General features: G+C 41.9%; 1 protein-coding gene across 2 annotated transcripts in view; it reads right to left on the bottom strand.

Moving 5' to 3' along the window:
* Nucleotides 1-4,951: 4,951 nt before the first annotated feature.
* Nucleotides 4,952-25,733, bottom strand: part of PCMTD1 (protein-L-isoaspartate (D-aspartate) O-methyltransferase domain containing 1) — a 76,106-nt gene continuing 55,324 nt past the window's right edge. For both annotated transcript variants that reach the window (XM_082257846.1, XM_082257847.1), the window contains 4 exons: nt 24,171-24,273; nt 11,181-11,352; nt 8,097-8,220; nt 4,952-5,407 (listed from right to left, as the gene is read on the bottom strand). In XM_082257846.1, coding sequence (XP_082113972.1) covers nt 5,040-5,407; nt 8,097-8,220; nt 11,181-11,352; nt 24,171-24,273 — 767 coding nt within the window. In that variant the 3' untranslated portion in view covers nt 4,952-5,039. The remainder of the gene's footprint in view (nt 5,408-8,096; nt 8,221-11,180; nt 11,353-24,170; nt 24,274-25,733) is intronic.

Below are 25,733 nucleotides of genomic sequence, written 5' to 3' on the forward strand. Positions count from 1 at the left end.
GCTAGTCTCATTTCGACAATGAAGAGGTTATTATTAAAATTCTCATACAACAGAATACAACTTCATAAGTGATGTAATGTGTTGTACTGTATTGTAATGTATTCATTTGTTTCTGAGCATGCATGGTTATCCAATTTTGTTTGGACTAATACTATACTGATTAAATGAATATCGTACGTTCTTGCATCGAACAAGAAAAATTTTCGTTTGTCCCTTCGGATAATTTGAACTGTCGTGATCGGCTCTCAAAATCTCAATGCACACATAATCAGAATTTCGTACAATCGCTTCAAAAGCTGTATTTTTCATATGATTTTCTGATTGTGTATACTAGGCTTTAGTGTGCACTGGACAGCCTGGGTAAACTCTGGTGCTGCACAATCACATTTAGAGGTACTGCACAGTCACATAGGTAGACATATTAGTATGAAAATGGAAATGGTTCATACAATTTCTGCCCATCAAAACATCTATTTCTGGGGCTTCAATTAGGCTTTAAGTTTAGATGTAATACACCGACGAAGCACTTGTTACCAACAATCCAGTGCCATGAATACAATCAGATTTATTTCTTCTATTCTATCTGAATTCACAAAGCATTTTTGTACTTTTAAAGAGCCTGCTCTTTGTGAATGCTGATTACATCATAAAATATGTTTTCTTCTATGCATTGGCAAAATGTGTCCAGCTAAAAAATCATTTCTAGTGTGCTGGAGAATAGTAAATACCCCATATTCATCAGATGCAAGTTCAGTGTATTAGTAAACCTTAGCAAGTTTTTGCAGCAGTTACTTCAAGGTGTTAATGTGTAAATAATACACCAAGTATGAGTAAGCATGGATATCTTATATAGAAACACAAAAGAAAACTAATTTCTCCTGAGGGTTAGTAAAGCTTGCCCCTATTTCGCAGCCAACTAATAAAAACATTTCTTGTGTGCTTGTGTCTAGCAATTATGCCAGCTCACACTCAGCATTATCTTTAATGTGTGCATTAAATGCATCCACATTCAATAACAATTCTACGGAATTCTTTTTAATTGTATATTTCTCAGAAACAGGAATTGTACGATAGAATGTCATATCAGTACTTAATTGCTAGTCACGATTATTTATGTCACAATTTATTCTGTAACATTCAGACTGCTGCTGAACAAAACAAGCCTACTTAGGGAGTTTAGAGTTTCTTGATGCTCGATAAGCCGAATATGGCATATCATGGAGCACTGCTGTATCAGCACCCCAATGGAAAGAAGTAGAAAACATTTTATAATTAGCTGCAGAACTTTTATAAGCCTTCTGGAACCCATTCCCACTTCTGTACCTAACAGACATTAAAAACTGCACCGAAAGTGTGGGATCTAAGCCTTTGCTTTAAAATGGAGCAGTTAAGTGCAGTCTAGGTTCCTAAATCCTGCATGCTTAAGTGCATTTAACTGCGCCTTAATAGGGGAAAAGAAGTCCATGTACATCATGTTTTCTAAGTATTTTAAAGTCTGCAGAGCCATTTGCTTCTTTTCCACTAAAAAGGACAAAAAGTAAACATGCATATTACATGCAATTCGCCTAAAATGCACTCTAATGAAAGAAAAAAGTGCATCACAAGTTACAAAAACATTACAAATGCATGCATTTTAAGCACAGAAGTGTGAATGGGCCTTTAGGTAGTAAGATACAAGTATTTTTCCTTTGCCTGGTGATTAAGGAGGCAGAAGAGCTTTTTGTATTCATTTTGTATACCCTACGCTCTTTTCTTTTTAAGTAACAAAACAGAAGTATGATTGATCTATGCTTTCACAGAAACTACATATTTCAGCACGTTCCTTTTACTCAAGAACATCAATACATACTTAGAAGAAATGTATTCAAAATGCTGCCCAGTAATGTCATGCAGAATAGGTGTGCTGTGTTAGCTCAGAGGCTGAGTTATTATTACTTTGCAACTTCAGTTATAAACTCTCTCTCAGAAAACTGTACAGTTATGTTTAAAAAGTCATGTTGTAGAAATTGAAAATATGGTCAACTAGCTTTCTTCAGAAGAGTGACAAGCTGTATTTTTTACAAGAAATGTGTTGCACTCAGACATACTTTCCCACATCTCTGTGAATGACTGAGTGATGCCGTCTCTCACACTGCCAGTCTAACGTGCTAAAGTGTAAAGGAAAGAAAAGTGCATCTCTGTGTACTTTAAGCACCTAATCACGTGTAGGGGGAATTCGAAAAAATACATCTTTTTCATATGAGTGGATGCTTGAGGTGAACACAGGTTCACTTTAACTTGATTCATAGCTAAGTAAATCAGGCACTTTGGGAGAATGACAGCTCAGTTGATTAGAGGGAACAAATGTCTCGGTGCATCTGAAAGATAAAGATTGCCACTTGTCTGAATGTAAGATGAAAATAAGCAGAAGATTTACAATAAATTTAGAGCCCATTTATTGAAAAATGTCACAGACACATTTTTAAACCTTAAGACCACGTGACAGCACAAGTTAATGAAATTGCTGCTTAAACCTTTCATTTACACTGGTACAAGAAGCCAACACAAATAGGTATTTCAATATGATCGTTTCACTTAAATAGACTTTAGTATCATAACAACAATTACTCAAGTCTGCGGCCTTTCTACTCAATAGATTAACTTGCTGCAACTCCTGCCATTGCTGTGGCAATGTGCTTGGCTTTTCAGCACAGCTTTTCATATCAAATGTGATCTTTATATGTTCATGTGACAAGTGCATTGGAAGATAAGTGATAAAAGTCTTCCGTGCCCTCTACTGGACTTTTAATTGGAATCTTTTTAGAGTTTACTAAAAGTGATAATAAAGTCTTTTTTTTTTGTTTAAAAATAACAAACATATTATACTTACCTGCTCTGTGCAGTGGTTTTGCACAGAGCAGCCCAGATTCTCCTCTTATTGGGTATCCCGCCGGCGCTCCTGGCTCCTCCCTCCTAGTATGGGGCAGCCAAGCCAAGCCGCTGCTCTGTGTGTCCATTCAGACACGGAACTGTGTTTTGGACCGCCCCCTCTCCTCAGTGGCTCACTGACTTTGATTGACAGCAGCGAGAGCCAGTGGCACCCGCTGCTGAGGAGGGAGAGTCCCCGGACCGCCAAGGCTCTCGTTTAACATTTCTGGATCGGGATTGAGCTCAGGTAAGTATGAGGGAGCTGAGCAGGGCTGCAGCACACAGAAGGTTTTTTATCTTAATGCATTAAGACAAAAAACCTTCTGCCTTTAGAACCACTTTAAGCTTTAAGCAGGGGACATCAGAAGCTCAGCTGAAAAGCCAAGCTTAGCCTGTCACATAAGTTCCTACATAAAGACCCCCCCCCCCCCCAATAAGGTCAGGGGACTGGGAGCATCCCAAGAGGAATTTAAAGCTACTCCTCCATTAAGGAATTCACTAATGGTATACAATGAAGATCAGTAGTGCAAAAAAAATCTGTAAATATACTACATGGCCAAAAGTCTGTAGATGCCTCATCATCACACTTGGTGAACATCACATTCCAAAACCATGGTTATAACAGCCTCTACTGTTCTCGGAAGCCATCTGTGAGGTCAAGAACTGATGATGAATGAAAAGACCTGGCTCGAATTGGCATTCCAATTCATCCCAAAGATGTTCAGTAGGGTTGTGCGCAGACCACCTTAGATTCCCCACACTAAACATATCTTTCTGGACCTGGCTTTGTGCAAAGTCATGCTACAACAGAAATAGGTCTTCCCCAAACTGGTGCTAGAAGGCAGGATGTGCACAATTGGTTTAATACCTTGGCATGCTGTAGCATTAACAGTACTCCTCACAGGAAATCGCTGATCTCAATAATTTGGAGGGGCATCCACATACTCTTTTCTATAGAAAAGGTGTGACAAACATTTTGCCATATAGCGTATGCCAATGTAGCAGTCTGCTTATGTGGTTTTCACAGCAACAGTGACAAATCCTCACATCCTTAAACTCAGAAGAGTCAGAAATGTCATAAAAGCTTACACCAAACTCATGAGGCCTTTTCTATTCACAACTTGCTTCATGGTGCACTGCTCGTTGAATTACAAAATACCAGAAACAGTGACTGCAGAAAATGCAGTTGTGTTTCACATTATAATGGTTATTAAACACATGCAGTGTTCAGTTCCATTACCTACAAAACCAGCGTCTTTGTTCCAGAGGGAACCCAACTGACTCCATCCAGTGGCTAAAATTACTGTCATGTCCTTTTGTTTCATGGAACATTAGGCCTATATCAAGAAAAATTTTTTTACTTAACATAAATTTGCTCTTACATGATAGGAAAATACAAAAAAAAAAACAGCCAGATGAAATATCAGGAAAATGTAACTGTAATGGAGCACAGTGAAATGTCTACTGAAAACTCCCCTAATTACAGCAAACAACTAATATTTTACCACTATAAAACAGGATATTCATAGATATCCAGTGAAGAGTTTAACAAATTATTTATACAGAACATACACAGAACTGATTACTTTAAGAAGATTGTAAGAAGCAACAGTTTCTTCAAAAGGCAGCATGATTTCCTTATCTGTGACACCTTCAACGTTTTTAATAATCGCACAATTTGTGGCATCCACAAAATGTTATTTTGCTAATCTATTACACTTGCTTTAAACTGTGATATATAAAGAAATTTTTAAAAAGTGAAACAGAATGGAATGTTTCAATGTGACTGAAGTAACTTTGATGGCTGGATAAGCCAACTGCTATTCACTTGGACCTGTCTGAAGTGTGCTTTGTCCTGTATCTCGACTCAGGGCTACAGAAGTTCTTTCCAAATTGCAAGCTATGCTACAAAGTGATAACTTGCAACACTAAAAATGTGTGTATACTGTATCTGAAAATGTAGAGAAATAGAGAAATTCTAGAAAAAAAAAGCTGAATGGACTCTAGACAGTTTTAGGTGTCCACTGAAACTGTCACTAAAAGGTTTAACTGCCAAATAGTTTATTAACAAATGCTACATTTTCAAGAAAGAAATGAAATCAGCAGGCATTACAGTTTTAGTTTCACGTACATCATTTCTCTCTGTAGTAGGTCAAGTATGCCTTTAAAGATTCAGGGAGAGGTAAGCTTAGAATTTTCTCTCGAAGAAGATTTGGTGGAGGTTCCTCGGCTTTCATCACCTCATTATGATCCTTCTCTTCTTCTTTACTGTCCTCATCAATCTTTTCATCATCGTCGCTATCTAAGGCTTGAGGAATAAGTTGGTTTCCTACAAATACATAGGTGTTTATGCGGCGCCTACGGCACCGCCTCCTTTTCCGCTTTGGGGGTGCCTTTGGAGGTAAACCTTTGGCCTGCATCTCCTCATTTATGCAGTTTCTAAGTGTGCGACGAATATAGATGCGGGCCAAGTCCTGAAGGCTCCTGACATTACATGCGGCTGTTTAAAAGAAATTTAATTATGCTTACAGGAGGAAAGTCGTTCATACTGCCACAAAGTATTACAGTAAAGAATATTCAGGCAATCTGTTCATATTTCATACACCAGATACAACCACCATAATTTTGAATGTTCCCAGTTAAACCTTACATTATTATTTAAAAAAAAGACCACCCAAAATGATTAGTTTAGGGTAATTAAGGCACATGGTAACACATTCTTTTGTGAGACATGGTGATCCTAAAGTGGTAATAAAGCTTAAATAACAAACATGTCATACTTACCTGCGCTGTGCAATAATTTTGCACAGAGCAGCCCCTATCCTCTTCTCTTTTGGGCCCTGGCTCATCACCCTTGACCAGTGTCCCGAATAGCAAGCCGCTTGCTATGGGGGAACTGGTGAATGCTTGCTCCTAAACCCTGCACTATGAGTCCATAAGACATTTAGAGCCACGGCTCGGCCTTGTCCCCCGCTCTCTCCTCATTGGCTCAATGTATGTGACTGACAGCAGTCGGAGAAAATGACTCCTGCTGCTGTCTCAGCCAATGAGGAGAGGGAGCCCTGGGACAGCCGAGGCTCTCATGCCCATCGCTGGATCAAGAGGGAGCTCAGGTAAGTATTAGTGGGGGGTTGGGGGGGGGGGCAACACACAGAAGGTAGTTTACCTTCATGCATAGAATGCATGAAGGTTAAAAACCTTCAGCCTTTACAACCACTTTAAGAGGTTTCTCCATCATTGTAGTCTCATGCTACCTGTAGCTGGTGTACTTGGATTCCATCGATTGTAAAAAGCAACCAGAAAAACATAAGAAGAATGAAGCCTTAAGCAGCAACAAACTAAGAATGAAAAAGCAGTTCTGAAAACTGAAAAGTCAGGGACAGCCACAAAACCAGAGAGAGACAGCTAAAGACAAAGTTAATAAATCAGCAATAGTTTCTTAATTCTATGATCACCATCTGTATGAGGATTACTGCACATTGAAGCCAGTGTCCCTGGAACGTGGAGACAAGCTGCCAGCGATTGGAGTAAACACCCCTTAAGAAGAAGGCTTATATGGACCTGTTCTAGGTCTATATATGAGGTGAGCACATAGTTTGGATGGTGAAGGGGCACAGTTGGTGATTTATAAAGAACACTAGACTCACATAAGAGTGTTGATTCTAAGGACTTTGTTCACATTTTTTTATTCCGAGCATTCTCACATGGAGTGTTGTCACCAGGAGGTGATTTATATTTGATGTGTATGAGATTCCGTTACGGTTATAAATATTTTTTTTATATGCCTGTCTTAATCACAGTTTATCATCTCCTTTGGTAAAGGGGATTACAACTTATTATTATTAATTGTGTATTTGGAGAGCATTGACTGTTTGCATGATTCACATATAATATTTACTTTTATGGTAGAAGGATAGCGCTTTACTTTTATTATAAGTTACAGTTTAGTTTATGTGGCAACACATATAGGTGTATAGCAGCAAGCCTCATTTGAGATTTTTATCCCCCCCCCCCCCCTCAGCTTTTTGTTTCGCATATAGTAGCAAAGGGGACAAGATACTATAAATAATTAAATCTGTCAAACTACTGAATTCACGATAGACTGATCTTTCTCATTATGCACATAGCCAGCATTAAAGTGACTAATCACAGACAACATGTAGTTAAAGTCATTACAGCAAGCAATGACCAAACAATTCCATCCTACCTTATACATAGAGTATCTATATTAAAGAGTTCAACTTGTAGGCAGACAATAAATGCTATGTAATTTAGTGAGGATTTGCCCAGGCCATGAATTGGCATATCAGGCTCACTGTGCATTGGAGCAAAGGTAAATCAAAGCTGCAGTTTCCCAAAAGAAATAAAAATGCAAATATGGATGCACTTACTTTCTAACACAGGGGTGGGGAACCTTTTTTCTGCCAAGGGCCATTTGGGTATTTATAAAATCGTTCGGGGACCGTACAAAATTATCAACTTAAAAATGTGCCTGTTATATTTGGTCAAACATTTAATTAACTCATCCCTAATGTGATGGCTGCAATTGCTTCTCTTTGGTGAGGTGTGGGATGTTAGCTGGTAATGATGATGTTGCTACTCACAACTGGTTTTCCAGGCTTGTGTCGGATAGTCTGGAGCACAGTCGACTCTTTGTGGTGGTAAGTTTTGAAAAGAACTGCTGGTGGGTACTGCTGGTGGGTATAGCTGGCTGGTACTGCTGGTGGGTACAGCTGGCTGGTACTGCTCGTGGGTACAGCTGGCTCTGACTGGTACTGCTGGCTCTGGATGGTACAGTTGTGTGTGCTGCTGGCGGGAAATGCTGGCTAGCAGCAGCTCTGCACTGGAGGAAAAGGCGATGTTTCCTGTATTGGTCACAGGCGGAGTGCATTTGATATCACTCCGCCTGTGACTCACTCAGACTGTCAGAATGGAGCCGAAACTATACAGGAAGCATCGGCCCCATTCTGACAGATCAGCTGAGAGACACAGACTCAGCTGCATGGGGGGCCAGACCAAATGACTTTGAGGGCCACATACGGCCCCCCGGCCATAGGTTCCCCACCCCTGTTCTAACAGAATATTTAATTTCTTTGAGTGTTTAGAACTGTGTTTTGGATTGTGTACCCCTGTATATTAGGACGAGTAATAATTTAAAACTGGCAATCAATCAGCATGTAAATACTTACGTAGTCTCACAGTCTCGGGTTTGTGGTTGTCGTTTTTACTTGGTTGCATTAGGGGAGCAAATGAAACCGCTAAAATGTTTTTACTTTCCCATGTGTTTTGCCCTGTTCTCTGGATCTGAGTAAGCTATAAAAAGATAAAGAGAACATGTAGTTCATCAGCTATACATATGCCCCCACATGTTTAACAACAATAAACTGAATTAAAAAATAATACATACATCAAGCAGATAGACTCTCAGTTTGCACATTTTATTGTTCACATTACTTCAATACATCATGACCTAGGTCAACACTGCACCTTACCTTGACCTCTTGCCTACCAGAGCGATTTTGACATTTTTTACATACATGTTAAAATCCCTTTTTTTTTTTTGCTAGAAAATGACTTAGAACCCCCAAACTACTAATTTAAACGTGTAAACAAAAGTTCCAGAAAAGGCCTAGTCAGCAAGTGGATAAACAGCTGCTCAAATATCGCATGACATAAAAAATCACAACCACGATTTTATTCTCCAGGGCCTCTGCTTTCATAAAATATAGAATTTTTTTGCTAGAAAATTACTTAGAACCTCCAAACATTTATATATATATATATATATTTTTTTAGCAGAGACCCTTGGGAATAAAATGCCGATTGTTGCAATATTTTATGTCACACTGTATTTGTGCAGCAGTCTTTCAAACACAATTTTTTTTGGGAGAAAATAAACTTAAAGATGAAAAAAAAAAACAATAACTTTAGCCCATTTTTTTGTAAGATGTGGAAGATGATGTTACGCTGACTAGATAGATACTGAACGTGTCATGTTTAAAAATTGCGCACTCTTATGGAATGGTGACAAACTACGGTACTTAAAAATCCCCATAGGCGACGATTTAAAATTTCTTACAGATAACCTGTTTACAGCTACAGAGGAGGTCTTGCACTAGAATTATTGCTCTCAATCTAACATTCACGGCAATATCTCACATGTGTGGTTTGTGAACACCACTTACATATGCAGTATAAACTGCAGTGTAAACATCCCTTGTAATAGAAATAAGCATTACAGGTCTTCTTTATTAAGAGATCTGGGATCAAAAAGACCTCAGATCTCTCTTTTACCTTTAAAAGCAAAATAAAAAAAAAATTTACACTTTGACTTAAAAAAAAAATGATTTATGCCCGAGAACAGGAAGTGACTTCAGAGGTCGCTCCTGTCCTCCAAGAACATAGAGCCGAATGGGGGCCATCTTGCCCTCACTCGACTTTCTGCTTAGCCATCAGCTAGACTGGATTGCTTCCGGGTCTACGGATGGCTCCAGTAATCCATGAAACATCTTGAAACGGGCAGCGCACCTCTCCCGCCACCTCTAAAAGTGATCCCGTGGCAAATCCATCCCCGGGATCACTTTTAGCAGACGCCGAATCGCCCACAGAAAAAATTAAACCGGGGTGATGGCAGCTAGCTACTGCCTTAACCCCGGTATTAAACGTCAAAGTATTAAAGTATATATACTGTGGGTGGTCGGCAAGTGGTTATTCAAACGCAAATTTTCATGAACAAACACTTAAATCAATGTTAGTGCACACAAAAAAATACCCAATTTTTTTGTAAAATATGATGTTGCATTGAGTAAATAGATCCCAAACATGTCAAGATTTACAATTGTGTATGCTCGTGACATGGCGACAAACTATAAAACCTAAAACTGACCTTCGATACGGGCATACAGTTACTGAAGTCCAGGAAGCTCAATGAGTTCATTGAGAACTACAAGCGCTCAGCCGTAATGGCTGACCGTACTTGTAGGCATTAATTCACAGAACTCTGTAAATGATTGACAAGGCCATGTGGACCAAAAGGTCCCCTGCCTGCTGTCACAAAGAGGGAGTAGATGTAGGGGGGAAAGGTAAAGACAGGTATAATATGTCAACGATGTACGGGGGGAGGGGGGGGGGTCAGATCACTTTTACAGGAAAGCCCATTGCCAGGTTTAAATAAACAATACCAGCATCCTGGTTGAAGCCACTAACATGATCCTGGTACAACCACTTGCTGCCCAGGTGGTATTTATATGTAAAATTCAAACAAAAGGAGCAGTGCTATTACCCATACAGCTCACCAATAAACGAGCTCCCGGTTGCCCGATCTACAGCTGTTTAACTGAGTACATATGTAGAAAGATGATGCGCACACCGGTAGTTGCTCTTAAAAAAATATAAATATAAATACAATATGTAGGCTGCACCACACGTCCCCTGAGAACCAGAATGGGGGAACACTATTGTGACACAAATAATTTAGATGTTGAAATATTTCCAATGAAACACGTCACTTTAGAGAATGCCATCAGGGTGAGCTTTCCTCATTTTGTTTTAGAGGAATAGAACGGCTGTCTCACTCACAAAGAGGAGGCGATAGGGAGAGAAGGTTACTAGGAAGAGAGGAATGGTGGATTTTTAGACTTAATTCCAGATCACCTCAGGGGTTAAACCTGAGATGGGATCTAGATCTGCACATACATTAAACTGTCTCTCTCCAGTATCTCTCTTCCCTTTTGGTCTCTTTATAATTTTTCTTAATTATTTTCATTGATTTTTGTATTTTCATTTTTATCTATGTATACTATCATTGTGTAGTTTGTGGATATTAAGTGGCACATACATGGGTTTCCTTAGTATATACAACTGATTCTAATTTTTGCTAATTATCTGCAATTAATTGGGACAATGAATGGGTGGAGCCTGTGATATGTAGAGTCACTATATATTTCAAAGTTTTATGTAGTTATGACTAAGGCCTTATAGGCTGAACCGCGTCAACTGATCTTATCAGCAGTCGTGTTCTGTGGTTCCTGAATAAAGATGAAGAATTTTTTAGGAGCAACTACCGGTATGTATATGTACCCAGGGCAGCTGTTAAACAAAATAACATAATGCCACACATTTCCTCCAATTCTGGCTGCCAAACTTTAATGCTTTACACAATTTTGTTTGGACTCCTGTAATTCACATTCAGACATCATAATCAACACATCTGGCTTGTTATTGTTATTTTTCCAAAGGAAACAGAGCAAGAACAATATTCGACAAAGTCTCACCTGGTCCTCAATAGGCATAACTAAAATACCACCAACTTTCAATAGAATTTTCATGTAGTTTTCATGATCCTTCTGAACACCAGCTCCACAGTAAATTCGATCATACTGTGGACTATCTGATGCAATCTCCAAACAATTGCCAACTACAAAAGCAGGTTCGCAAAATTCAAATCTAAAAACGACAAAAAGAAACTAATCAAATGTATTGAACAGTACTGTAATGAATACAACATTCTATTATTATGTGTTTGGGTTGGATTTACGCCAATGCATTAAGTTAGTGCAAGCATTAAAAAATGTCCATCCATTCCCGAACACTTCCCCTCTCTGCTTTCGGAACTGTGAGCTGACTGGTGACCTTCTCCACATATGGTGGTCCTGCCCCAGGATCCGTTCTTACTGGAATAATCTATTTCGCATTGACCGGAAGGTCATCAATCACCCAATAGCCCAATCTCCCTAGATTGCTCTGCTTAACCGCACAGTCACTGGTATATCTAAACACTCACGGGAGCTATTCCACTTTATCCTGTTGGGCGCTAAGCTCCCCATAGCTAGGGCTTGGAAAAGGCCAAAGGTCTCCATTAGGGAAACCAAATTGAAAATCTCGTGGATAATGTCCCAAGAGAAAATATCCAGCATACTTGCCAATAAAGTAGCTCAGTTTAAACTGGTCTTGGAACCTAGGGCTGCATATGTACAGGTCTCTATTTGAAGTTTGGAGCCGGATTGTCTGCTTTTCTATTACTCCACCTTCCTCATTGTCTTTAGCTTATTTTGGGGACCTGGTTCCCCGTTGACGCTTTACACTTTCCCTCTCTAAACTTTATTCTACCCCCTCTTCACCCTTCTTTCTCCTTATATTTCTCTTACACTGCTGATTCCTTTGGGGCATCTCCATTGGGAATCTGGTCTAGGCCCAGTTGTTTCGCCACCCTTTTGGGGGCACAATGCCTGGCCCTGGTTCCCAATCAGGTGAAGCTCCTGATGGTTCAACTTACCCCTTTTGATATCACCCTCCTTTTCCTCTATTGGAGGACTACTGTTTATTATTCCATGTTACCCTGCCCTATCCCAGTGCTGTGGCGCGGGTAGTGGTCCTACTTCAGTATTTAATTTTTCCCGGTATCACCACATGGATTTGTTAATACCGTATGACTTTCTGCTTTCTTACTGCGATCGTTATATACCATGTATACCATTGTTCTTCTTTTGTTTCATTTTGTTATGTTCACGAAAACATTAATAAAAACCAATGACCGTTAAAAAATGTCCATCCACTAATTTTTGAAATGTAGCACACTACAACATACAGTAGTGTGTTACCATGCATTATTGTGCCCTTTTATGTATGAGCAGTAGAATGCCATTAAGAATAAATGGCACCAGACAGCACCAATGCCATCAATGCCACAGCACAATAGTATGAATCCACTTTATATATGTTTTCATTACTGCTATTATTTTTAATGCATTTTTAGTTTACACAGCAATAATATCTTTTGCAGTACTATATAAACGGTAGGTTATACAAGGGCTATAACTACAACATTCAAAACATGAACAATGATTTACAGAAACCAGTTGAATGAAGGCACACTTATTATGACTTTAAAGTACAAAATTCTTTTCTCTTAAACGTCCATCTGCCCTTAGTGTCGGTTTACACTATTGCGATCACAGACATCGCATATGATTCGGAGCGCACTGCTCCTAAAATCACATGCGATATCTGTGCGGTGCGAGTTCAGCCATACAGTTTGTATGGCTGAATTTGCACCGCAATCGCAGTGAACACGCACAGGACCCTTTTTTTGGTCCGCAGCAGAATCGGACCGCATGGTGGTTCACACAAGTGCGATCCGATTTCTGTGCGAACTGTCAGATCGCACTGCGAAATGCGATCTGATCTGGGGGTGTCGTTAACTTTGAATTGACACCCCCAGCTTATCGCATATGGCAGTGTGAACTGCCTGTGCTGCGGATGTGATAGGGGAACACGCAGTATATTCGCATTGTTCCCACATCGCAATAGTGTGAACCGGCACTTATGAACACACTCATCTTAGACACTCAAGTATGCATGGAACAAATGTTTTTTGACAAAGATCACAAAGGATTGTGATCAGAAATGTAGAAAGATGATTTGAGCAGTGTATCCAGTATCTCGGACTAGGGTTCTGGTCTTTAATAAGTATATTCAAACAACACATTTTCCCTAAAGTCCATGTCTAAATCAAAGGGCCTCCTACAAAGATCTCTAATTCTCCCTCTTCTGCTGCTCAAGCCCCTGAAGAAACTGTCAGTTAAAGATCCTGCAGAATACAACACTTGGGCCCCTTTCACACATACGGACCGTTCGTCCGTTTTTCATCCATCTGTTCATGGACACAAAACGGACATCAATGCATTCCTATGGAAAAACGTATGTATGTATGTATATGTAAATAGGGTGATCATCCATTTACATCCGTTTCCATCTGCTTCCTTCAACATCCGTTTTTTTTTTTTTTGAATGGATGAAAACCCTATTTTTCATCCGTTAAAAAACAGATCGGACGAAAAACGGAAGGAAACGGCTGAAAAACGTATGGCAACGGATGAAAAAAATATGACAACGGATGAAAAACAGATGACTAAGGATGAAAAACAGATGTTGACTGAAAAAAAACGAATACTAAAAAACGTGACTGAACTTGTAAAATGAACGGTCCTTATAGAAGTGTCAACTCCCTTGTCTCCAGGGGACCCAATTACAAATGGTTTAGCTTTTGCATCTCATACCTGCCTTCAATCCGCACCAGCCTAATATATGGATTTTTTTTTACTACAGATTACCTGAAAAAATTAATTTCTTGGAGTACATCGTGGGACACAGAGCCATATTCATTACCATATGGGTTATACACCACCTTCAGGTGAATAGACACTGGCAACCAATCAGGCAGGAAGTCTCTCTATATAAACCCTCCTACACAGGAAGTACCTCAGTTTGTAGCTAGCAATAAAAAGGCCCCATACAAGAGGGGAGGGACCTCTATGTCCTGTGATGTACTCCAAGAAACTGATTTTACAGGCAATCTGTAGTTAAAAAAAATCAATATTTCCTTTTCCGTACATCACGGGACACAGAGCCATATTATTTACCATATGGGACGTCCCATAGCAATGCATCTGAGGGGAGGGGGACACCATAAATACCGCCATCAGACCACAAAAAAATCTACACAGCTGCCTCCAGAACACTGCGGCCAAATGCAGACTCCTCCTGGGTCCTCACATCCACTCGATAAAATGAGTGAACGTGTGCGATGATGACCAAGTCGTGGCTTTGCAAATCTGAGCCATAGAAGCTTGATGGGGAACTGCCCAAGGCACCTACTCTTCTGGTAGAGTGTACATTTACAGGAAAAGGTGGATACGCCTGGATAATGATCTGAACAATCCAATGAGAAATCGTAGACTTAGATGCTGCCTACCCTTTCCTGGGCCCTTCCGGCAGCATGAACAAAATAAAAAAAAAAAAAAAAAAAAATCGGTCTTCGGAATCTGAGCCGATCTTCCCAAGTAAATCTTAAGTGAACGTACTACATCAAGAGAATGTAATACCTTTTCCTCCTCTGTTTGAGGGTCTGGAAAAAAAGGAAGGCAGTATAATGTCCTGATTCAAAAGAAAGGCGGACACCACCTTGGGCAAAAAACCTCAGTGTAGATGTAAAATTACCCTATCTCGATGTAAAATCAAGAATGGCTCTTTACAAGAAAGAGCTGCTAGTTCCGATACTCTTCTGGCTGAAGTTATCAGAATCAAAAAGACCAGTTTTCTGGTCAAAAGAACCAGGGGAATATGACCCAAAGGATCAAAAGGCTGTTTTGTAAAACTGCCAGTGCCAAATTTAGATCCCAAGGACACAATGGTGGCTGCACTGGTGGAAGCATACATAACATCCCTTGGACAAAGGCTTGAATCAAGGAATGCAAAGTGATTGGTTTCTGGAAAAAACCGACAAGGCTGAAATTTTGACCCTTAATAGTACGCAGGGCAAATTTCATATTCACCCCTACTTGCAGGAATGCTAGAATTCTCCTGATAATATATATGCGGGGATGCCATTTCCTGGCCTCACACCAGGCAATATAAGATTTCCAGATTCTGTAATAAATTCCTCAAGAGACTGGTTTTCTAGCATTTATCAGGGTAGAAACTGCAGGGCCAGATATATCCCGCTCTTTCAAAATTAAGGCTTCAATGGCCAAGCCATAAAATTTAGAAACTGTAAAGCAGGGTGGAATATCAGACCTTGAGAGAGCAGGTTCGGACGCAGTGGAAAAACCCAAGGCCCTGTCACTGCTAATATTAGAATTTGTGCATACCAAAACCTCCTCGGCCATGCTAGAACTACCAGGATTACTGGTTTGCCCTCTAGCTGGATTCTGCGTAAAAAAAGGGGTGGCAGCTGAACCGGAGGAAAGGCATAGATCCCCTGACAACTCCTCTCAAGAAGTCTCCAAAGTATCCCCTCTGACTGCAAATGGATCCCTGGTCCTGGGCACAAATCTCTTCACCTTGTTGTTGAACATGGATGCCAAACAGGTCTACATCTGGGACCACCCACTCTTGGCAGATCTATGCAAAGATCTCGGGGTGTAAGAACCATTCCCCCAGGAAACATCTGTTGACAACTCAGAAAGTCTGCCTGGCAGTTTTCTATAGGCATGGAATACATTTTTCTGCCCAGGATAGGATGATATCCACCTCTTTCTGGGAAACTAACTTTTGGTGCCTCCTTGATGGTTGATATAAGCCACAGCTGTGGCAGTGTCGGATAGTACCTTGACAGGGTAACCCCGAAGTCCAGAATTTTAAAGCCAGACAAACTGCTCTGATTTCTAAGACATTGATGGGGAGACTTTTCTCTACCCAAGACCACTTCCCTTGGACAGTGGCTTCCTCCAGAACAGCTCCCCAACTGGAGAGACTAGCATCTGTAGTCACTACTTTCCAGACTACTAAAAGAAAGGATTTTCTTTTTTCCAAATTTCTGGTTAACAACCACCAACTTAGACTCTATGGTACTCTTGGTACCAGAGACAAGCACCAGTCTAGGGACTGGACCTTTCTGGTCCATGCTGACAAAATATTGTTCTGTAAGGGCCTGGCATGGAATTGAGCAGAGGGAATTGCTCCGAATGTGGACTCTTCCCTAAAAGCTTCATGCAAAGACGTACAGGATACTTTTGCCTTCTTACGGATCAAACCAGATCCTTCAGGTCTGTGACCTTTCTTGATGGCAAGAATACCATTGCCTGTATTGTGTCCACAAGGAAACCCAGATATTCGAGACGCTAGATTGGCTGTGATGCTGACTTTGCCAAGTTCAGAATCCAACCCAGACTTTCTAACAACTGTACTGTTTGGAGAACATTTTGGCTTAAGAGTCAAAGCCGATCGATCTATTAGTAATAGATCATCTAGATTTCCTATCACTGATATCCCTTGAAACCTTAGAGCAGCCAATATTGGAGCTAGGATCTTTGTGAACACTCTTGGAGCTGTGGCCAACTCGAAGGGCAGGGCCACAAACTACAAATTACGGTTTTCTACCACAAAGCATAAAAACCTTTGATGGGCCTGAATATAGGCACATGAAGATATGTATCCTTGATGTCTATGGAATCTAGAAATTCTTCTCCCTGTAGGGAGGCCATGACTAAACAAATTGACTCCATACGGAAAGTATGAATGTTCAGAAACTGGTTCCGAGCTTTGAGATCCAGAATAGGTATCACATCTCCATTTGGCTTGGGGACTACGAAAAGGTTTGAGTAAAAACACCTGAATCTTTCATCCTCTAGAACCTCTGTAATCACTCTTTGGGACCTTAACTGGCCCAGAGCCAGAAAGAGAGATCTTCTTTTTAGAGGATCTGCAGGTATGTTCGACTTTACAAACCGAGGATGCGGGAACACCCGAAATTCCAGTTTGTATCCCTGCGAGATGGTGAAAATAACCCAGTTGTCTTGGATTATATTTACCCAGACCTCTGAGAACTGCAGCAGCCTTCCCCCCACCCGATTGAGTGGGGGCACCCCATCACAAGGTAGGCTTAGAGGAAGACTTGACTTGTTAGGTCTTTGGGCCCAGGGTTTCTTCTGCCCTTGCCCTGAAGGCTTGGTTCTGAGACCAGATGGCTGGGGCCGTCGCAACTGCCTGGGATTAGAAGCACTGGGAGTCCGAGTGCTGGGAATCTTAAAAGAAGGACGTTTGCTTTTCCTCTTAACGGGTAGCAACACACTCTCCCCCCCCCCCCCCCAAATCTTTTGGATATATTTAGTCAGAACATCACCAAATAGGCATTCTCTATAAAGGGAAAGCTAGCCAGCAACTTTTTACATGGTAATTCCGCAGACCAGCTTTTTAGCCATAGGATTCTGTGCATATGCACTGTCAAAAGTGCAACCGTGACATTTGCTGTATGGAGTCTTTAAGAGCATCCATTGCAAGGTAGTTCTGTCAAATCTTCCACAGACTCTCCTTGAGAAGGAGCCCTCCTGGACACTCGTTTAATACGGTCTTTTAAAGACTGACAAACGCCTGCTGCTACTACAAGCTGCTACTGCTGGTTGTATGGCAGACTCTGCAACAGCATAGGAGGCTTTTAGTAAAGATTCCAGCTTTTTATCAGCTGAATCTTTTAAAACCTGGGAATTATGCACAGGACAAGTTCAACTTTTGTAAACAGAAGAAATGGCAGCATCCACAGTAGGTATACTCCATTTTTTTGTGAACTTTTCCTCCATAGGATACAATAGTGAAACCTTTTAGGAGGAACGAAAATCCTATCAGGATGATCCCATTCAGCATACATTACCTGCTCCAAGAGCAGATGTAAGGGAAAAGCCTGAGGATTATGAGGAGGGTCCAATGAGCCTAGAGAGGAAAAAGAGACATCTCTAAGGGATTTGTATCCAAATCGGACCATTTCAGTGAGAGACTGAATCAACAATCTCTGGGATTGAGAGGCTGAGTATTAGGCTCCATGTACACGGGACGCTGGAAATGGCCGTTTAGGAGCAGTTGGGCGTTTTTTTCAGAAGTCCCTGAACGCAGCTCCACGTTATCTTATCTGTCCATGTACACATGGTCGTTTACAGTCATTTGCAGGCAGTTGCGTTCAGGGACTTTTTTTAGAACGCAATTATATTGCGTTCGAACGTGTGTTTCCCGACGTTTCAAACGCAGAAACGCGGCCGAACGTGACTAAACGTGACTGAACGTGATGAACCTACGTTCAGCCACGTTATACGTTTTTTTTCTTCCATTCAAAATCAATGGTTCCCTATGGGAGCCTATTGATTTGAATGGAAGTTGCACCGCAAGTCGGATCAGGATGATCCGACTTGCGGCGCGACCTGCACTGTGAGAATCTTGAGGGGGAACTCCACCCAAAAATGGGAAAAAAATTGCGTGGGGTTCCCCCCCAGGTTCCAAACCAGGCCCTTCGGGTCCGGCATGGAATTTGAGGGTAGCCCCACGCCGAAAAAACGGCGTGGGGTCCCCCCCAAAATCCATACCAGACCCTTATCCGAGCATGCAGCCCGGCAGGCCAGGAAAGGGGAGGGGACGAGCGAGCGGCCCCACCCCCCCTGGACCACACCAGGCCACATGCCCTCAACATGGGGGGGGTGTTGGTGCTTTGGGGCAGGGGGAGCTCTGCACCCCCCACCTCAAAGCACCTTGCCCCCATGTTGATGAGGACAAGGGCCTCATCCCCACAACCCTGGCCGGTGGTTGTGGGGGTCTGCGGGCAGGGGGCTCATTGGAATCTGGAAGCCCCCTTTAACAAGGGGCCCCCCAGATCCCGGACCCCCTCCCTATGTGAATGGGTATGGGGTACACTGTACCCCTACTCATTCACCACATAAAAGGCAGTGTATGGAAATAACGACAGGAGACGTTTTGGAAAGTTTTATTAAAAATCTTCATCCGGCTCTTCTTGTCTTCTCCTCTCCGGGGTCTTCTGCTCTTTTGCTGTCCCCTCTCCAGGGTCTTCTGCTGTCCCCTCTTCTGCTGTCCTCTCTTCTTTTCTTCTCTACTCCGGGGTCTTCTGCTCTTTTGCTGTCCCTCTTCTGCTGTCCTCTCTTCTTTTCTTCTCCTCTCCGGGGTCTTCTCCTCTCCGGGGTCTTCTGCTCTTTTGCTGTTGGCTGTCGGCTGTCGGCTCTTCTTCCTCCGGTCCTCCTCCGACGACATCTCCTTGATTATGACGATCTCCGGTCTCTGCAGCTTGTTATATATCCATTAGGGCGTGGCCACGATGACGTCATCGGGAGGCCCCGCCCCTCACGTCACAGATGACGTCATCTGTGACGTGAGGGGCGGGGCCTCCCGATGACGTCATCGTGGCCACGCCCTAATGGCTATATAACAAGCTGCAGAGACCGGAGATCGTCACAATCAAGGAGATGTCGTCGGAGGAGGACCGGAGGAAGAAGAGCCGACAGCCGACAGCCAACAGCAAAAGAGCAGAAGACCCCGGAGAGGAGAAGACCCCGGAGAGGAGAAGAAGAGAAGAGAGGACAGCAGAAGAGGGACAGCAAAAGAGCAGAAGACCCCGGAGTAGAGAAGAAAAGAAGAGAGGACAGCAGAAGAGGGGACAGCAGAAGACCCTGGAGAGGGGACAGCAAAAGAGCAGAAGACCCCGGAGAGGAGAAGACCCCGGAGAGGAGAAGACAAGAAGAGCCGGATGAAGATTTTTAATAAAACTTTCCAAAACGTCTCCTGTCGTTATTTCCATACACTGCCTTTTATGTGGTGAATGAGTAGGGGTACAGTGTACCCCATACCCATTCACATAGGGAGGGGGTCCGGGATCTGGGGGGCCCCTTGTTAAAGGGGGCTTCCAGATTCCGATGAGCCCCCTGCCCGCAGACCCCCACAACCACCGGCCAGGGTTGTGGGGATGAGGCCCTTGTCCTCATCAACATGGGGGCAAGGTGCTTTGAGGTGGGGGGTGCAGAGCTCCCCCTGCCCCAAAGCACCAACACCCCCCCATGTTGAGGGCATGTGGCCTGGTGTGGTCCAGGGGGGGTGGGGCCGCTCGCTCGTCCCCTCCCCTTTCCTGGCCTGCCGGGCTGCATGCTCGGATAAGGGTGTGGTATGGATTTTGGGGGGGACCCCACGCCGTTTTTTCGGCGTGGGGCTACCCTCAAATTCCATGCCGGACCCGAAGGGCCTGGTTTGGAACCTGGGGGGGAACCCCACACAATTTTTTTCCCATTTTTGGGTGGAGTTCCCCTTCAAGATTCTCACAGTGCAGGTGGCGCCGCAAGTCGGATCATCCTGATCTGACTTGCGGTGCGCCTTCCATTCAAATCAATAGGCTCCCATAGGGAACCATTGATTTTGAATGGAGGCAGAAAAACGCTGCTAAAAGCAACGTGGCCAAACGTGCAATAACGCAAATGGAAAAAGCTACTGAAAGCACGTTTAACAGCTGCTTTTTCCCGGCGTCAGAAATAGCTTTGCAGGACGTTTTTTCTAACGTCCCGTGTACATGGAGCCTTACTCCGCAGATCCTGACTCCCCAGAAGTGGAAACCCCAGCTTGACATTCTATAGGGTCATTTTGAGCTACTTCTTCCACATCCTCTGCCCAATCCTGAACGGACTAATGGGGTGGCTCAGGTGAGGGGGATCTATCACGTTTGCTTCTTCCTTGCGATGCTGCAATCATGCCAGCAATCTTACCCTCAAGGCTGGCTCATGCCAAATCGTCCTTAGTGACGTAGGTTGCGACAGAAGCACTAGGAGTAGCTGCTATGTCTGACAATCGTAATGGCTCAGATTGGCTAATCGCCTTTGGCTCTTCAGGGGGAGTAGACACAGAGGAAGCACGGCTGGGACCTTCAAGGCCTGATGGTGGCACCACAGTGCCCCTCCCAACTGTGCCCCCCCAGCCCTTTTTTGGGCAGACATTGCTCTTAGGCCAGAATAACCTGAGGTACTAACTTTAGTGTACTCGCGGCTTGTGCCAAGCTATACAGCTTATCACACACAGCACTGATTATCCCAAAGATACAGAACCTGTCCTTGCCAGTAAACATACACCCACAGTGACTCACGCAACCCAGCTGCTGCTGCTCTGTGTTCCCTCCAGCCTCTGATAGAGGCTTGCACGCTGCAGATACTTGTTTAAGAATCACACCGTGACACATCTTCAGGTATGGGCGACTAAGGGGATTGTGACCATGAAACATGTCATCCAAGATGGAAGAATCCCCCCGTTTGAGGTCTTCCGTTAATTACACTCATTGCCTAGAACGATGGAGTTCCACTATTGGCAACTCCGCCATGCTATGCTGGCGCAGTTCCTGGGCCCGGTTGTTCTGGAATCGGACCCTTTGGAACGAATGTTGACCTTTAAGGTCATGGGTAAGCCCCTCTCCTCCATATATCTGCAGCTATCGATGGATCATAGTCAGTCTCTCGAGAAAACTTATAATAAATGGAAAGGGGACATCCCGGACTTGACCGATGAGGACTGGGAAGACTGTGTCAGTAACTACATTCCCTCTATGATATCGGCCAGAGATAGATTTATACAACTCAAGTTCCTACACAGAGTATACTATACACGGCCGCAACATTGGCACCTTTTTTCATGTTGTTTTTCGTGCCCTGAGCTTGCCTCCTTTTGGAAGGCGGTGACGGACACCCTAGGTGAAGTTCTGGATACCACTGTCCCCTTGGATCTGGCCGTGACCCTTTTGAATAACCTTGGGGAGGTGGTTGGGGACCAGAGATGTATAGTAACTAAGTAGAACTACTTCACTACTGTACTTAAGTACCGAAAGGCGGTATCTGTACTTTCCTAGAGTAGAATTTTTTTCTCCTACTTCTCCTTTTACTTCACTACATTTTTTCGATGATTTCAGTACTTCTACTCCAATATTTTTTTTTTGTGCTGCATAGTTACTTGTTACTATTACAAAAATTACCACTGCCAGAACAGTAGATGGCAGGTTTCATGAAGCTTAAAACGTGCATTATCAGCGCATACAAAAATAAATGCTACTGTATGTATAAATAAAAGCTGCATTTGAAATAATAAAAAACAATATGATGTTCAAACCTTTGACTTCTTTCTTTAATAACTACATAACACAGTACTTGTACTTTTACTTTCAGTACTTGAGTAGCAATTTTTTTTTCAAAACTACTGGTACTTTTACTTTCAGTACTTGAGTAGCAAATTTTTTTAAAAAACTACTTGTAATACTTAAGTACAAAAAATGTTGAATACTTTAGTACTTCTACTCAAGTCACTTTTTGATAGAGCACTTCCACTTCTACTCAAGTCACTTCTTGATCGAGCACTTGTACTTTTACTCAAGTATGGGTTTCGAGTACTTTATACAACTCTGTTGGGGACAAATATGCCACATTGTGTATTACCTATGCTTTATTTTATACTAGGCGAGAAATCCTTCTGCAGTGGAAGCTGCCTGAGCCTCCCACCCGGACAACCTGGATAGTCGCTGTCGCTAGGACGCTTCCACTCTATCGTCTTACTTACGAGAGCAGGAACTGTCCTAGGAAATTTGACAAAATTTGGTCTGCTTGGATTGATGCTGTGGGTGTGCCAATGCCTCCTGTTCCTGACGCTGCGAGTTAGAATTGTTATCCAACAGGGATTGAATTGTCTTCTACTATGTTCCTTTTTTTTTTTTTTCTGTTTCTTTCCCCTCCCTCTCCCTTCTTTTTTTTTTTCTCCTTTCTTCTTTTTCCTGCCTAGTTTCCATGAGCTTCATATTTTCTGACTGCTATACTTGAGTTTGGTTAATCATATGCCCTGATGGGTTACGTTTTTCCTTGGTTATCTGATCATGAATGTTCATGCTCTTTATGATACTTACCCCCCTTTTTTTTTTTTTTGTATTGCTGGTGCCCTCTGCGTAGGGTGTTGTGCCTTATTTGTTAGTGTTTGTTTCTGTTTTTTTTTTTGAAAGAAAAAAAAAAAAAAAAAGAAGAATCACACCGTTTGTGGTTGTACTGCGCATGCGCAGAGTGTTACGTGTGTCCATGTGCACGCTGATCCCATCCAGGCACACCCCTCTTGCTCCACGCATACGTTTGTGATTAAATGGTGAAGATGCGTGCGTGCGCGGATAATCTTTCGCCACAGACACGCCACTGAAGGCGTTGCTTGACCAGAGCTTTTTTGGAGGAAACGGATGTGCGGACGCTTTCGCGTCAAGGCTAAAACGACATGCCAACAACATGGGGTGAAAGCAGCTTAAGCAAACAGGTGCTTTGTCACAGCTGATACCTTTCAGGTGATCAGCACAGGGTGAAAAGAGTGTGTTTAAACAAACAAGGTATGTGTTAACATAGCTGATACACCAACTGTTTTGCACATGGATAGCAAAAAACGTTTAAACAAACAGGGTGTGCTCTGACACAGCTGATACACTTACTGCTGTGCACATAGAGAGCAAAATGTTTAAAACAAACAAGGTGTGTTTTGACATAGCTAAAATACCTATTGTCTCTTGTAGAGACCAACAGGGCACACGGTATCTGTTATCTTTAAAGGGAACAGTGCATAAAAATATTTTTAAAGAATACAATCCTCACCTATCACGGTGAGTTTTGTCACTTGCTGACCTTCAAGGACTGGGTTCCCTGGTTTTTGAGGGGCCACTGTAGCGCACCCTGCCGGAGTGCCTTTGGAATTGTTTTACCAAGGGTCTGGATCCCAGGGTCCAGTGCCGAAAAAGGACAGCGTTACAAGCAAAACCTCATATTTGCTTTCCCGAGGCTCAGATACCATCCTTTTAATCTTTGACTTTTTTGGATGAATCTGATTGCAAGTCCTTCAAGGTCCTTAACTGCATAAACCCTTTTAATATTCTCCCTAAGTTTAAATATCCTCCACCTTGTGTTTCAAAGTGCTTTCTTTCAGTGGCAAAGATAATAAAATAAACTTACTTATCAAAGCTATCACTGTATTTAATGAAAGACTCCAATTTCTCCTTTGCATATTCAACCACATCCGAATGAAGCTCAACTCCATGATTAATGCCAAAGGGACCTGAAATAGGAGCAGAGAGAATGCCTGGTGAAATCTGCGCTGTCTCATTAGAAAAAATATAATTATCCTCTTTGATATTTACATATTTTGAAGGCTATACAAGCACAATACCAGTTACTAAGACAACAAGCATATGAAGAGAAGAGAAGGGTTATAACTAAGCAAATACTCAAAATTGATTTTCAACATTGTCAACTTTTGCCTCCTTAAATCAATCATAAAAAATGAATAACTTTACCAGCTGTAAAACATTTTACACACACTATACTAGGGTTATTCAAAAAAGTTCAAGGAAAATCATTTTATTAAATTCAGAAAATTAAGGCTTGCTAGATCACTTCAGGCTGGCCCCTTTTGCAGGTATAGTTAAGCAAAATATTAAAAAATAAGTGTGAATGTGTAAAGGTGCGCCGATAATAATATAATTAAGCTGCAACCAAAAATCCAAATGTACTGGAATAAATAAATAGTGGAAATAAGTCTATAGTGGAAATAAGCTAAATACAAAGCATCATTCTCAAGTGAAATAAATTAGTGACAAAAATAAATATATAAATAGGATGACAGTATACTAAAATATCTAAAAAAGAAAATTATCATATGCTATAAAAATTCAGCATCTGGTAAGAAGCTCATTCACCCTTTTTGAGAGGTGTGGGAAGAGAGTATATATCTTTTCCTATCACGAGGGGTCTATTCTTACTTTTAAATCTGCTAGTAAGAAGCCAACTTGCTGGGTGGTGGGATATTGAATTGTCACATCAACACGGGAGCACTGTTTGAACTTTATCCAGCAACAAGTTTTTTTGCACGTTCATTTTGCACTCAGGGTTTTGGACTTTAAACTGGAAATTTGTTTTGGACATTTTTTCAGGGGAAATTGCACATTTTTATGTGGAGCACATATTTATGTATTTATGTTTCACTTTGATGAATATTTGATAGATATTTTAGTATACTGTCATCCTATTTATATATTTATTTTTGTCACTAAGTTATTTCACTTGGGAATGATACTTAGTATTTAGCGCACCAGACTTATTTTCACGATTAAAAAAGAAGTGCCTATAATGTTTAAAGTCCAGTAACACACTGTCTCTCCCTGCTCTGCACATGCTCAGTTGCTCTCTTTTTTTCGAGCAATGTGTTGAATTTGAAGAGACTGATCTGCTGACAGCCTAAAGATTAAAGCGGAACTAAACCCATTTATTTAACAGTTTCAAAACATGTACAACAGGTAGTATTTAATAATATTAGATTGAAACTTATGCCAGTGTGAAATCAATCCTCTTTGGAGCAACATGAATTCTGTCAAAATTGAAGCAAGAACTAACATTAAATTTATAGTAAAAACTTGGTTGTAAAAATGAAGACATCAATTCCGCATTGATTAAAGTTTATGGGGATGATTAACCAAAAGAAACTGCAATTTAGAAATAGATAGCCCGTTTCAAAGAAGA

The sequence above is a fragment of the Pelophylax lessonae genome, assembly GCF_965119305.1.
Source record: "Pelophylax lessonae genome assembly, chromosome: 5".
Classification (NCBI taxonomy): domain Eukaryota; kingdom Metazoa; phylum Chordata; class Amphibia; order Anura; family Ranidae; genus Pelophylax; species Pelophylax lessonae.